We start from the raw sequence: 14421 nt of genomic DNA on the forward strand, positions 1-14421 counted from the left end.
TACAATTATAGGGCTCATATAGTATATAGGTTATGTTTACCTATGATGCTAAACACCTGATGCTGCATAAGTTAATGTGGGATGTATCAGGACTTCATAAGGACTTTATGGGACAGACTTTGGTGCATGATCAAGATAGCTGGAATTCAGCAAATAAACTTATTCTTATTTAATACATTGTTTCGCATTTTATCGTTGCATAAAAAAACAAACATATTTCTGATGCAAACTTGATTTGTAGGGTAACTGTACCTTTAAATGATTATTGACTGTGAAATATTCACACATCACACCGACCTGATTATTTGTTAATGATGAGCAAAGTGAATCCATAATAGATCTCTCTGTAACCCGTCAAATCTTCATAACTCCTTCATCTGTTTGACATTGCTGAAGCCTTCACCTCATTGTTAAATGTTCACCAAATGTCTATTACAGGAAAAATCAGGAGCTGCATCCATCGTTTTATTTTATCACTTCAGTCATTTTTTTTCCTTTTATGATTACAATTTATGAAAACATCGTCTCCAGTAGCCACAGGAGAAATATATTCACTTTCAAACACTGTTTTTAGTCAGCAGGCTGAATTAGATACTGTATGTTTAAAACACGACTAATGTACATCGTGAAAAAGTATATCTTTATTGAACATTAAAGAACAATATGTGGAACATGGAGCGTAACGATCACAGCTTTATCTATGCATAGACTACAGACACGTCTGGTAATACTTCAATACTGATACCGATGATTATGATCGACAGTTTTTCATCCCTCTTTATTTTTTTACTTTTAGCGTCATTCTGTATCAGGACCATCTTTAGTGCCACTTTAGGCACTAAAGGCTGTTTGGTTTCAGTGCTGCTCCTCTTTTCACCAACATCCGTCACGGTCTGCAGAAATGACACTTGAGAATTTTCTTAAAAGCGCTTTGGAAGTCTTTGTTGAAGTACGCGTAAATGATGGGGTTTAGTAAAGAGTTGGAGTAGCCCAGCCAGTTAATGACATCGTCCAGGGCGCGGGGAATGTAGCACGAGTTCTGGCAGAAGGGCCTGACCAGGGCGACGATGAAGAAGGGCAGCCAGCAGAGGATGAAGGTGCCCATGATGATACCGAGAGTCTTCACCGTTTTGCGCTCTCGTGCCATGGCAATCTTCCTCTTCGCCTCGGTCGCCTTCTCGTGCCTATTCTCGAAAAGCGGCACGGAGCTCGGGGTGTTGGGCAGCGGCAGGTTGCCTTTGGAGTTGCTGTGCACTTCGATGATCTCCAGAGACTCGCCGTCCTCCGCGTGTTTCACCGCGCCGTTGACGCTGGGCAGCGGTCGGGGCTCAACGCTCCTCTTCCAGGTCTTACCTTGTCCGTCTCCAGGAGTCTTTTTGTGGAACAAGGCGGGCGATAACGCCAAGCAAGAGTCAGTAACTTTCTTTTTTTCCGTTTTACGCACAGTCCTTCTGATCCTGAACCTGGCCGCTTTGAATATCCGCCCGTATAAAACAAGCATCAAAGTCAGAGGGATGTAAAAAGCGCCAAATGTGGAGTATATTGTGTACCAGGGGTCTTGTCTGATTTGACACTGTTTGGGGTTCGCTCTGTCCTCTGCTATGGTGCTTGGCTGGGAGCGCATTATCAACATTGGCGGCACTGAGATGGAGAATCCGACCAGCCAGGTGACACTGATGAGGACCGCGGCTCTCCGAGGCGTCCTCTTCTTCATGTAGTCTATGGGCTCAGTTATCGCCCAGTATCTGTCCAGCGCAATGGCACAAAGGTGCAGGATGGATGATGTGCAACACAACACATCCAAAGAGATGAAGATGTCGCATGGGATCGGCCCAAGAGTCCACCGGTTCAAGACTTGATAAAGCGCCGCCATGGGCAGCACCAGCACCGACACCATGAGGTCTGTGACAGCCAGAGAACCGATCAGGTAGTTGGCCACATTCTGGAGAGAGCGCTCCAAGGCGATGGCTGCGACCACACAAGCGTTCCCAAAGATTGCGCACAGGATGAGCGCGCCGAGCAGGAAGGATGTGACCACCTGGTAACTCAGCTTCATCTCCTCTTCCTCCGTTTGTTTTTCGTTCGAAAAGTTCAGAAACTGAAACCAATCTGTTGTGTTGTTTGTGCTTTCCATTGTTGGTGTTTGTAGAGCTGTCGTTACTTTGTAGAGAGCCCGGTGCGCATCACACCACCGCACCTCGAGGAGCGCATAATGGACTGTTTGACTGTGTGCAGCACAGAGGGACTGAACTGCGAGTGTCGGCTGCTGAGGGAGAATGATGCTGCTCCTTTATACCCGTGATGGAAAATGCGTCACACGTCAGTGGGGATGTAACAGAGTCTGGCTGTTTGAGTGTGTTTAGACCGCAGATCAGTCGGTGAAGAAGTGCATGTGAGTTATTGAATAAACACCAACGAATTCATATTTTTCTGTAATTGCTCTCAGTCCTGCAAATTAAAGCGGAAATTGGGCAAGAGGTAGGCCTATATATATAATTTTATGAATCAAGTGGATTTCGCTTATCGGCTAAGAAAAGAAGTACATCGTGTTTTGGAGCAGGATTAGGAAAAGCACTTTTTTTGAGCGTAGTTTTATTTATGGTAGTGAACTGAGTGACCTGTATTTTTTTTTTTAAACGAAAACCGCGGTTAAAGCTAACTTTTATTTTATTCAATGAAAAATAACCAACAACACCAATGTCTCTATATTAAAAAGGACAATCTATCACAAATTTTCTTATAATAATTTTAAATGATTGGACCATCTTGGGTGGAAACTGGGATGGAGTTTTTTTTCTTCCTGTGAGCAGATCGGGAATATTTGGAAGTTGAAAACATAACACAGATTAAACAAATATTCTGTTAAGTGGTTATGCTTAGAACCTGAGTTATAGTAGAGAAGTGATCATGTAAATCAGTAACATTGATCAAAACCTAACAATGAAATACATTTATACAGTTGTGGGTAATTGTCCTCGTCTGGTCAGCACCATGGTCAGCGCTCCGAGCCCGCTGGATGTGTGACTGCCACCTGGCGTTGGTCTGCTTAACTTCACTTAATACAGACATCAACGAATGAAGACTTGTACCATCGGTATTGATTACAAAATAGGCTTTAATTCATCAATTAATTTAAAAAAAAAGGATACAATTTAAAATTTGAAGACAAAACTGTCATAAATGTTACAAAACAGCTTCACTTTTCTCTGCAAACTGTCAGCTGAGCACCGTGCTTTCCCGTGTAGAGAAATGTGTCTAATTTTTCTACATGCATATAAAACGTACAGGGTATAGCCTACTTTTACTTTTTTTAATATAATAAAAGAAAGAGTAAAAAGGAGGGATTGTTTTTTTGTTTTGTTTTAAGAACATGAAGCTTTCACAATTTGTCAAACAAATTTTCAATTGTTTCAGTGTAATTTCATAAAATAAATAATAATAAATAAATCAATAAAATCCATAAATTTCACGTTTAGATTGTATGCAATTAATGTAGCCTACATGAAAAATGTCATAAATATGTCCGTGTTGTAAATTAAGATGAGGGCAGGACGGGTGTCACTAAAGTATGAAATGGATCAGTATTTCCGTATTTATTTCAGTATTTTTTTCAGTATTTTTTTGAGTATTTATTTCAGTATTTATTTCAGTATTTTTTTCAGTATTTATTTCAGTATTTTTTCCCCAGTATTAATTTGAAGGAAAATGATCCTCTCCAGAGACTTTTCGTCAGAGGCGGTAGAGGTCGTCGCTATCAGAACGATCAGAACACGTAGCTTCATAGTATTTTTATTTCTTTTCGTTTCTTCAGTTTCGTCCTCTTCGCTGGTCTCTTCTGGGCTAAACTGACCCAGTCCAGTTGCTGCTGAATTTTTTTCCGAGCCTGGTGCGAGCGAAACAACGAAAGACCTTTTTGGTCTACTAGACTGCCCGTAGTATCCCAGATTGTGACGTCACGGCTTTAGTAAAAAACGAAAAAACGAAAAGGCAGCTAAACTTTCTGCTATTTGTGCTCTGGATTTATCCACTATCACGACTCAAACAGTCTCCCCAGCTTACAGGTAGGATGGCCCATACAATAAAACATATTTTTGTTATGAATGTCATTATATTAAGAGCTTTATCTTATGGTGAAAACGCTTTAAGAGAGCCGGCTTGACATTTGTTTTTATTGTGTTAGCATGTGTTGTTGTTAGCTAACTCATGAAGTTAGCTGTGTACTGAACATGCCAACACGTGACAGAAGACACAAAACAAGTACCGACCTGTTGTAGATCAACCACAATGACAGAGGACAGTCAACACAACAGCGACACATTGTTTACTTCTTTTATCAGATGGTATATAACAAGTCAATACAGACTGTGCAGTGAGCCTTCATGTGGGACAGACTTTTATTTATTCAACATTATGATCATGCTTTTAGGCAATAATCTCTTTCAACCTTTAGTAAGCAGTAACAACATGACAACCTGACAGGACCCTGAACCTGACAGGACCCTGAACCTGACAGGACCCTGAACCTGACCTCCCTCAGGACCTCTGGGATCAACTTACCAACCTCAGTTACCTCCACCACCCAGGCTCTTAGTTTGAAAATATTTACAGTCTATGGGTTTGACCCTGCAGCCAGCATGCAAACTTCTTCTATAAAACGGCAGAATACTTTCCATATACTTTATGTCTGATGTTGTGTGGCTGAAAAAGGGATGCAACTTTACACAAGATGGACTTGATTTTGGCAGGGGTCCTTTAACTACAGCAGGGTAAACAAGAAACTTGCTAGTATTAGTTAAATACAATTTGCAATGCACCATGTAATGCACTTAAATGCTGTCATATTGATATTTATTTACATGACAAAAAAACACAAATGTCAGTAATGCACCATCCCAGAACACAGACCTGATGATGAATCAATAATCTGAGTTACCCCACAGACTTCATGCCTACCATGTGCTTAACTACTGTCCAGTGTGTCCAAAGACGTGCAGTGATTAATTGCCAACATCATTACAATCATATAGACTATTATATCAATAGCCTGCAGTGCAGGGCTGCTGAAGGCTGTGAGGAGAAAGCCATCCTGTCTGTTTGTCCCTTATTTGTCACTCATGTTCAGTTGAATAACACTGACACAGTTTGACACTCATCAGTGTGTGGTACTCAATAACCTGGGTCACACTGATCAGGACACTGTGTTCTTGCAGCCCTAGTATTTTATTCATTTCCATTCACTTACCAGAATCATTTTTTAGTGAACCCTAAAGATGTTCACTCTAAAAATACCTACATCAATATAATGTCCTCCCACAGGGAACAGCATTAAGTTACCTCATATATAAATAAGCACCGGCCTACCAAAGCTTCTCCTATACCTGACCTACTGTAAGTTGTACTGTTTGTTTCAGTGTTTGGTCGATTGTGCATTTAAACTACATCTGAACTGAACTAAGTAGAGAGAAGACAGCTTTGACCAGGTGTCATTAAGTGCAGGTGTGTTTCTTAGTTTCATGTCTTCACTGTCATTTTCTCCAACAGTCGTTTCAGCGCCAGAGGAGAAAGAGAGTCATGCTCCGCTGCAGGAGGTGTCGGAAGGGCATTATTGACTCGACATGTCTGTTAATGGTTAGTCAAATGTATTTGTGTTTTTGTAAAGCAATTCATATCTCAAGTTGTGTCCTGTGTGAACACTCAGTTTTTTCTTCTATCGAGCATTTTCTTCACTGAGTAACGACCTTTATACTTTGCTTGTAAGGAGTTGTTGTCTCTGGTCTTTTTAAAGTCAGAGCTCGTCTTGAAACAAAAAGTTAACTGATCTGATCTCCAGTCACAGAGTCATTGAGTAAAAAACTTTTTAAATAGATAAAGAAATTCACATTTGGGTTTAAGTTTTTCATTTTGGGTGAATTTTCTGCTTTAGCTGTTTCATATCTGTGTGAACTGAATATCTGTTTGTTTATTTTGTAATTCCAACAAAACAAGACATTTATAGACGTTATTTTTGGTTGTGGGAAACTGTGAATGTTGTTTCAGTTGTCTCACATAGACTCAATCATTGGTTCCCAACCAGGGGTCCGGGCATCCCTAGGTGGGCTTTGTCTGCTCTGAGGTTGTCAAAATGAGTTTTTCACATTATAACTAAAATAACAATAACACACACTTATTCCATTAGGATTTTAAACAATGTTCAGCTTCTGAAAGATGAGAGATATCTATCATTGAAAACAATTAAAATTGATGTTTACTTTTGGACACAGTGTTTCTTAGTTTTAATGGTTGGGAACCAGTGGACTAAACATAAATCAAGTCTATTTGATCATCAAAATCTGTCTTGGACAATCATTGCTCGTTTTCTAGAAACTTGTTTTAGGACATGTGAAATATAGAGAGATAAGAGATAACAGCTTGTGTCGTTCTGAAGTGAACTTTCTCGGTTGTTTGTGTGTCTTTACGTTGAAGCAGGTTGAGGACACTGATGAAAGCTCAGCAGCTGTTTGCAGTATCTGGCATGTGAATGTTGACACGCTGCCAGAGTGGATCCTGACCTCAGTGAACCAGGTAAATGTGTCGCCTCAGGAGCAAAGGGAGTTCACTGTGTAATGATTGATTTCACTTTCTCACTGGTGAATTATTGTTCTCAGTTAGTCAATTTCCAATTTTTTATTATTTTAAAAACTTTAAAAACATATTTATTTTTACAATAATTGCACTACAAACATTTCCCACTGTTTGAAACAATATCACCATTTACCATTGGGTTTTAACAACTTTCACTCTGGAGCAGAAATCAGCCTTACAATTAGAAAGAAAGAATGGTTTTACACTTATCGTTATAATTATCGATATCAAGTTTTATCGTGATAATATTTTTAGTCATATAGCCCTGGTGTGTGACAGTTTTCACACTTTAGTGAAAAATGTGTTATGTTATTTATCTTCCCCCACTCATTATAATGGAGATTTATCTGCAACATCTACAGTAGCAGCTGCATTCTCACCGGTGGCTTTTCAGTTTCATCCGACTTTGTTTTATATAATCTCAACAAACACAATCGCTCATGTTATTGCGAATAAAAATAAGATTCAATGGCAAGATTGACCAAAATTGATCCAATAAAACTTTTGATTCAAATCGTATAAATCAGCCAGATATTGCTCTGTTTAAATTTTTTTCTTAATGTAAAGATTTGTTTTATTTTCTTTGGATTTTACATCATGTTTACTGGAAAATGTTTGGAAATTTGGCAAACATGGCAAGCATTTCACCTTCGGACGGTTGCAGCTCTACATTTTATTTAAAAAAATAAAGGATTGGATTCAGCATTTCGTTTTTAAAAGAACTATCACGTCTCTTTCTGTCCAGGCCCAGTGGACTGTAGGAAAACTGAACTGCTGGAACTGTTCAGCTCGTCTGGGCGGCTTCAACTTCATCAACCACATCGAGTGTCCCTGCGGCCTGGACGCCACCGTCCACCTCAACAAAAGCCGAGTGGACCGTGACAATAAAAACTGTGTTCTTATAGTCCAGCCGAGGAGGACGAGGCCTGAGAGGGGACACGCTGGTCTGCTGTCTGATGGCTCTCCTAACAGAGAGCAGAGGCCTGAGTCCAGCAGGACAGCACTGGACAGTTTACAGCTGAACTGTGCTGCCGTCGTTTCCCACGGCAACCCTACGGAGGCCTCTCACTCACTGTCAGGCAGTGGAAATGCCCAGTCGTTTTCTTTCAGTCCTCTAAACTGCATCTCTCACAGGCGACGGTGCAGTGTGGAGGAGGATGCCGCCATCAGGTCGTCATGTTTTTGCCCTGCTGGCCCTTTACACAAGTCAGCTGTGGAGATGACAAGTGGAAGGACGGACGAGGCTACATGGTCACCTGTGTCGTATCCCATGAGTCAGCAGTTTGACGGTGATGGAGAAGCCTCTGTCAGTGCTGTTGCCTGCCATTGGTTCGTCTCTGAAAGGACACAGTCACCTCTGGATCAACAGCTGCTGCAGGCTGTGGAGGACGTGGAGTCTTCTCCAGAGACCACACGCGAGGATGACTCAGCTCTGTTCCTCAGAGGGAGATCCATCTCTGACAGTGTGGCAGAGCACGGCCACCAAGTGATGGTGAGTTACAGTTATTAACCGTGAATAATTTAAATATTTATTTTCTATTATCTGTCTCCAAATGTTTTATGATATGATATAATTTCTATAGGGCTGCAACTAATGATTATATAATATATCATTATAGAATTTTATCGATTAATCGATGGATCTGATTTTTTTTTATGTTTGTTATTTTCATCCCCGTATTCAAAAACACATTATTACAAAAAGGCAGCCGTGCTTATGCATAAGCAAAACCATCAGCACACACTGGAAAGCTTCCACACTCTCTCTTATCCAGTATGGGGTTTAACGTAATGTGACATTGTGTACCTAGAACTATCTTCAGCTCGAGTACATGAGGTCAAGGACACAACGATAGCCTCCTAGGTTGATCCTCTCTTGGGGTCTTGGCCTGGAGTCGGGGGTCTGGGTTTGGGGTTAGCCATTTTTGTTGTTCCCTTTTATGATTTTTCTTCCTTTTTCTTGTTATAAGGTTCTCATTTTGACATGCATACATATGGTTATCCCCCCCCCCCCCCCTTCCCCCCAACCCCCTTTTTTTGTGTAATTCATGCAGTAAGACGCACAAAAGAGTTTTTTTAGGAGGAAAAACCTGATATTCTGAATGTCCTTTCAGTCCCAGGCTTTTCCGAGCTCTCTGGGGTCGAACAGACTGAGCAAGAGGGAGAAGAATCGACTGAAAAGTCTGCGGAGGAAACAGAGGAGGAGAGAGCGATGGCTGAACATTCAACTGGAGCAGGAGCAGGTGAGACTCAGAGCACGGCATTGGTAGAATCCAACCTGTTTGTTCGATTTGTTCACACAGGTCGGATGTGAAAACAGAAACTAGAAAGAAGTGAGGGAACAAATGTTTTATAGCATACATGCATAAGGCTTCTGGTCAGTGGTTGTGTCAAAGTCGTTGTTGTTGAAGGTGTGTGTGTGTGTCTCCAGGTGGAGAGTGTGAGCACTTCACTGTTGGACAGTGAGGAGGAGGACAGAGAGGGCCTCACCTGTGCAGTGTGTCTGGATGTCTACTTCAGTCCGTACAGCTGTCAGCCCTGCGGTCACATCTTCTGTGAGCCGTGTCTGCGCACCATCGCCAAGAACCGACCGGCAAACACACCCTGCCCTCTCTGTCGCACACTCATCTCACACACTAACTTCCATAAAGGTGAAAATGATTTCATGTGGGGAAAGTAAATCTTTACTAAGACTCATGGGAAACGCTTTTACTCGTCATCAACTGATAGAATCGTAGAGTCAGTGAATTAGTTTTGAATAATAAGGTTTTAACAAACGGATGCAGGTTGTGACTTTAGAAAAAAACGTCTTGTTTCTCTTCAGAGCTCAACCAAACAGCAAAGACCTTCTTCCCAAAAGTGTACTACCCCCGCAAGCAGAACTTCCAGGTCGCTCCGTGTGCAAAGTGGCCGCTGCCCTGCTGTCGCAAACGCTTCCGGTCCTTCTGGGGTGAGAAACTGTTTTTATTTATTGTTATAAATGTCCACAGAACAGGTCCAGTGTAATGTCTTTAAAGAGAAGTCTAAGAATGATCTTAAGTCATTACCGAGATGCTGTTTCTGAAAAAAAAGAAAAGGGGTCCAATTAAAATAAGGGGCCTCCGCATCTGAAAGGCCCTTAAGACTGACCTCATTCAAGTCCTGAAGTCACCGAGTTCACTGTAAGAAAAAATTATTTTATCTTCTCCACACTTTATAATAGTCAATAATAAACTTTATCTTTACAGAAGCCGACAGTCCTACCAAGAGCTTTACCACTGAAACAACAGGGATTCAAACCCTGAGAGATAAACACAATCACTAAGTGAACTCTCCTCATGTAGTATAGAAAATGGTGTTAAACATCTACAATGATAATGTAAATCAGTTTCAGCACTTATTACTAACAACTGCAACTGTCTTCAGTAATGAATGTTTTTCTGATGCGAAACAATTGAACACTTTAATTCAACTAATAAACTTAAATAAATAATTAATTCCAACATGAGTGTGATGAAAAGTTCAATCGCTTTAATCGTATGCTACCCAAACATGAAACTAAGTCTCTAACTTGACTTTTGAATAATGATTTGAATTAAAGTATCTAAAATAGAGATGGTCATCTTGGAGTTCTGTAAGATTCAGCCAAAAGGACAGGACATAGTTTTTAAAACACGGTCTTATTCCACATCACATTTGCTCCCAGCTCAGGACTCTTTAGAGGAATTTAATTATGAAAGAAAGTCATAATGTTCACAATTTCAGAATCTGCCTTTTTGGGGGGGGCGGGGTAAATATTTGCTTTGTTTTTGTCGGAAATGTTGCATCAATTGTGACAAAAAATGAAATATTGTTTGTACTTTTGTCTGACTTCAGGAGAGCGCAGGCATGCAGGGGCGGCGGGGAGACGCTGGCACTTTGTCCATGGAGGTTTCACTCTGGGTGCTTTCGACCTCACAGATATGCGTGGCTGGCTCTTCGACATCGGCCTGGTCATCGTCTACATCCACTCCGTCAACTGGATCCTGGTTTCTCTTCTCTTTGCTTTCCTCATGTACTACTTCTTCTTTTGAGACTGTGACAAGCAGAGTAGAGTTTGAAGTGCAGGTTTTTCCTTTAACAGAGTAAAGCTAGAGTTATTACTAACCATATGAGTGGTTGTGGTTTCACTAGTTGGATCTCTAGTTATAGGGACAAATTGCAAATTGCCAAAATGTTTGAAAGAGTTATTATGAGTGATTGTGTCAAGCTTATTTTTTGAAAAATTAGAAAATAATGATACAGGCCTGTTTGTTGTCTGTGTGAGGACTGTCCATCCTGGACTAGTGTCAAAGTATAACAGTGCAGTATGGTGACCTCTGTGGACGAGACCCACTCACTCTGACGATATAGACGACTCATTCTAAGTGATCAGACACAAAGATTGTTATTGTCAGGTTATAAAACACTATGAAAACCTGGAATATATACATTTCACATGCAGGATGTTTTCATAGTGTTTTATACACTTACAAAGAAAGTATTCACATTTTTTTTTAAACTCTACCAATATGGTATAAATGCAATAATGCACCCAGAGGTGTTCTGATATACAGAATTAATGGACAATACTGAAAATATGACACTGCCTGAAACAGAGCTGCCTTTCTTCCTTTAAGTCCCTGACACACCAAGCAGACGGCAAAGAACTAGTGGCGACGAAGGCCGCCTGTGGTGTCCCCTCACGCTTTGTCTTGGCCAAAAAAGTTGCACTGGAACACACCGCAAAGACTACAGCCGACAGCCAACCCCCACGTACATTCTGCGCATGCATGAGAGGAAGTAACTCTTCGTACCAGCAGGCGGCGGTAGGCCGTTGTTATGATACAAGAAGACCATTTACACCCCGCTGTCGCTCACCACTCGTATTATAGGTAGCCTACTAATCGAGAATAATGTCTGATAAAAAGTTGAAAATGGTGCTGGCGTTGTCAGCCCTTGTTCTTTTAGTGGAAAAGGGAAGAAAAAAAAAGGCGGAGGCGACAAATAAGGAGAAACCGCACTAATGGGTGAAATCATGGATACAGTAACATGCTGTGTCGAGAGATGGAGATAAATGAAACCTCCCAATCAGAGAGATCCCTACTGCCGATTCAATATGTCGAATCGGCCGGAAAAAAGCACTATTGCGACGACTGCTCTCCGACGGCCGACGATCTCCTTGGTGTGTCAGGGCCTTTACTTGTCTTACTTTGGCCATTTTGAAAAGTTGTCCAAGTGGCTGGTAGCTGTTTGGCTACAGTACAGCCGATCAATAGTGGTAATGTTCTTTTGACAGAAGAACAAACAGAAGGCCCATAATGAGTATGTAGTTTGTAAGTGCTGCTGCCAGGAAATTAAACTAGCCTAGCTTAGCACAGAGACCAGAAGCATAGGGAAGCAGCTAGCCTGGCCTCAGTCCAAAGTTTAATCAATCAGCCGACGACTGCCAGCAACCCTGAGACTCATTCATAAATGTCCTGGATCGCAGAATAAACGTGTACACTTACAGAAATGTGAAACCAGTATTTACAGAGAAGGTTACATTATCTCAGAACAGCAGTGTGTATTGGCAATAATCAGCCGGCTGCAGTAAACCTGGGCTACAACTTCCTGAACTGTGATGTCAACATGAGGTTGCCAGGTTTGGTATAAATCAAGTTTAAAACCAAAGTCTGTACTCAACTGATCGTGTGTTGCAACCTCTGCTGCAGGAGGCGCTGCACACTGGATGCAATGGACACAATGGGAAAATGAATAACCAGTTTTTTGCACACAAAAAAGATGATGGTTTCATGTATCTGATCCTAAAACAGAACGTTTGTATGTGCTCCATACTTTGTCAGGATGGAATAAGAAAGACATGATCCTACAGCTTTGTGCTTGATGGACACTGGATCTTTAAAGATGAACCTCATTTAGCACTCTTCATGAAAGTAAACACGTTAGTCTAAACAAATGCTGTGGTATTTCTTAAATGTAGAACAGGAGGCAAATTTGTTCTAGAGAAAAAAATGGAGAATGGACAGAAAACACATACAGGACTTAAAAAAAGGTTTTTAATTGAGTGTAATTTCAGGAGGTTTAGTCTTCAGCGTGATTTCTTTAGTGATGCTCGGTGAAATAATGATTTTAGTGAAACACTTTAAAGGAGAAGCACTGTGGAGTTAACATTTCCTGCTTACGTTTTGGTTTATTTCCAAAACAGGACTGTTCAGGACTAGACTGCTAACTGTCTTTTTTTAAACTACAACTGACAGAAAATAGGGATGCATTATCCAAGTCAGTGTGGTGCCTTTGCTTTGTCTGTGCCTTCTGTCCAGAAGCTGAACTAAACTGGAATCTAGCAGATTTGGCTCTCAGGCAAAGAATACATGGATGGAACCAGAAAAAGCTGTAAGGATAATCAAAAAATCTTCAGTCAACACTTGTTAGATCTTTTATTTGGTGGAAAAGACGAATAAATGTTTGATTAAAGTGAAAAAAATAAAACATATACTCTTGTGTCAAGTGTTCTTTTGTCACTAAAAATTAACTATGACATCCATCAAGTGCCACTTGAGCGATGCTGATACGAACTTCTAAACCATACGGGGTCAGATTCGGTGAGGTCGCACCCCATGTATTGAGGCTGTGGTCCGCCAAGGGGGCGGCCTGGGTTCAAGTCCGACCTGTGGCTCCTTTCCTGCATGTCATTCCCCACTCTCTACCAGTTTCATACTCTATCCACTGTCCTATCAAATAAAGGAAAATAGCCCCAAAATAAATAAAAAATGATCAATGTCATGATTAGAGGAAACTGAACAGCAAGAACAATTTTCAAATCTGCTTCAGTTTATTTACATCTGGTTGTTTGGTCCCTCTATTGTTCAATATTCATGAGATGTTTATTTCTGCTGTCAAAATGGACATTTTTAAATGGGGTGTGTGTGGGACTTCCGCGTCTTTTGGAGCAAGCCTCAAGTGGACAGTCGAGGATTGGCGCATTGACTTAATTTTTTTTGCAAACATCAGATGTGTTTGTCTCTTTGAGGTGAAAACAATCAAAGTTAACACCAACAGATAATCCCTATCATTTTAACACTGCAGTGTAGCTCGGTATATATCTGGAAAATATTTTAAATCCAATCCAATATAGCTTTTTTTCTTGCACTGGAAGAGCTGTGTGCAGATTTATTGTTGCAGGATGTTTGTCTAGCAGGTATGCTGCCCCCTGGTGTCCCAAAGAATGAATGCAGCTTTAAGAGGCGCGAACAATTATTTATAATAATCAAACCATCACAAACACGTTATCATTTTTGCTTAATTGACACTCTTATAGTAAAATGATTTGAGTTCATAATAACATGTCAGGGCTGTATAATCCTCCTTTCAATGTCATTCAGCGGTCGGTTTTTGAGAAGGTTTTGTTCCACTTTGTTACGCTGGACCACTGCTGCTCCTAAACAGTTAATCATCATCAGTCGGTGGGTGACGACTTGTTTTGCTGTTGGCTCCGTCTGAATCCTCCTCACACGTGAGCGCGCAGCGGAAGACGGAGGAGCCTCCCTCTCGGCCTTCATGAGGGGCTGAAGGTGACTCTCCTCTCAGCTGGGATGCAGAGGGACCTCCTGGGGGTCCATCCGGCCCGCTACACAGTCCTCATCCAGGAGTAACGACACACTCCTGCATTTATCGAACCTTTGCGATCCCGTCGCGTCTGAGCGTGATATTTTCTGATTTCTGGTGAAGGACAAAGCATTTCTTTCCACCCATCTACGTCTTGTTGGGCTCCGGTGCTGGGTTTGCATGCATGTGTTCTGC

At 41.2% G+C, this 14421-nt stretch overlaps 2 protein-coding genes across 6 annotated transcripts; one reads left to right on the forward strand and one right to left on the reverse strand.

Moving 5' to 3' along the window:
- Window positions 1-508: 508 nt before the first annotated feature.
- LOC132992157 (5-hydroxytryptamine receptor 1A-beta) lies at window positions 509-2572 on the reverse strand. The gene has a single exon (XM_061061316.1). The coding sequence runs from the start codon at window positions 2132-2134 to the stop codon at window positions 887-889; it is 1248 nt and encodes a 415-aa protein (XP_060917299.1). The 5' UTR covers window positions 2135-2572; the 3' UTR covers window positions 509-886.
- Window positions 2573-3937: 1365 nt separating this feature from the next.
- On the forward strand, window positions 3938-13110 carry rnf180b (ring finger protein 180b). 5 transcript variants are annotated; one of them, XM_061061098.1, is made up of 9 exons: window positions 3956-4061; window positions 4451-5388; window positions 5542-5628; window positions 6463-6561; window positions 7367-8113; window positions 8736-8864; window positions 9053-9272; window positions 9446-9571; window positions 10477-13110. In XM_061061098.1, the coding sequence occupies exons 3-9, from the start codon at window positions 5572-5574 to the stop codon at window positions 10671-10673; spliced, it is 1575 nt and encodes a 524-aa protein (XP_060917081.1). In that variant the 5' UTR covers window positions 3956-4061; window positions 4451-5388; window positions 5542-5571; the 3' UTR covers window positions 10674-13110. The 5 variants fall into 5 exon arrangements, with proteins under 5 accessions (XP_060917085.1, XP_060917080.1, XP_060917081.1 ...); XM_061061102.1 differs by lacking the exon at window positions 4451-5388 and having other exon boundaries at window positions 3938-4061; window positions 6466-6561; XM_061061097.1 differs by lacking the exon at window positions 4451-5388 and having other exon boundaries at window positions 3939-4061.
- Window positions 13111-14421: the final 1311 nt, after the last annotated feature.

The sequence above is a fragment of the Labrus mixtus genome, chromosome 17 (genome assembly GCF_963584025.1).
Source record: "Labrus mixtus chromosome 17, fLabMix1.1, whole genome shotgun sequence".
Taxonomy (NCBI): Eukaryota; Metazoa; Chordata; class Actinopteri; order Labriformes; family Labridae; genus Labrus; species Labrus mixtus.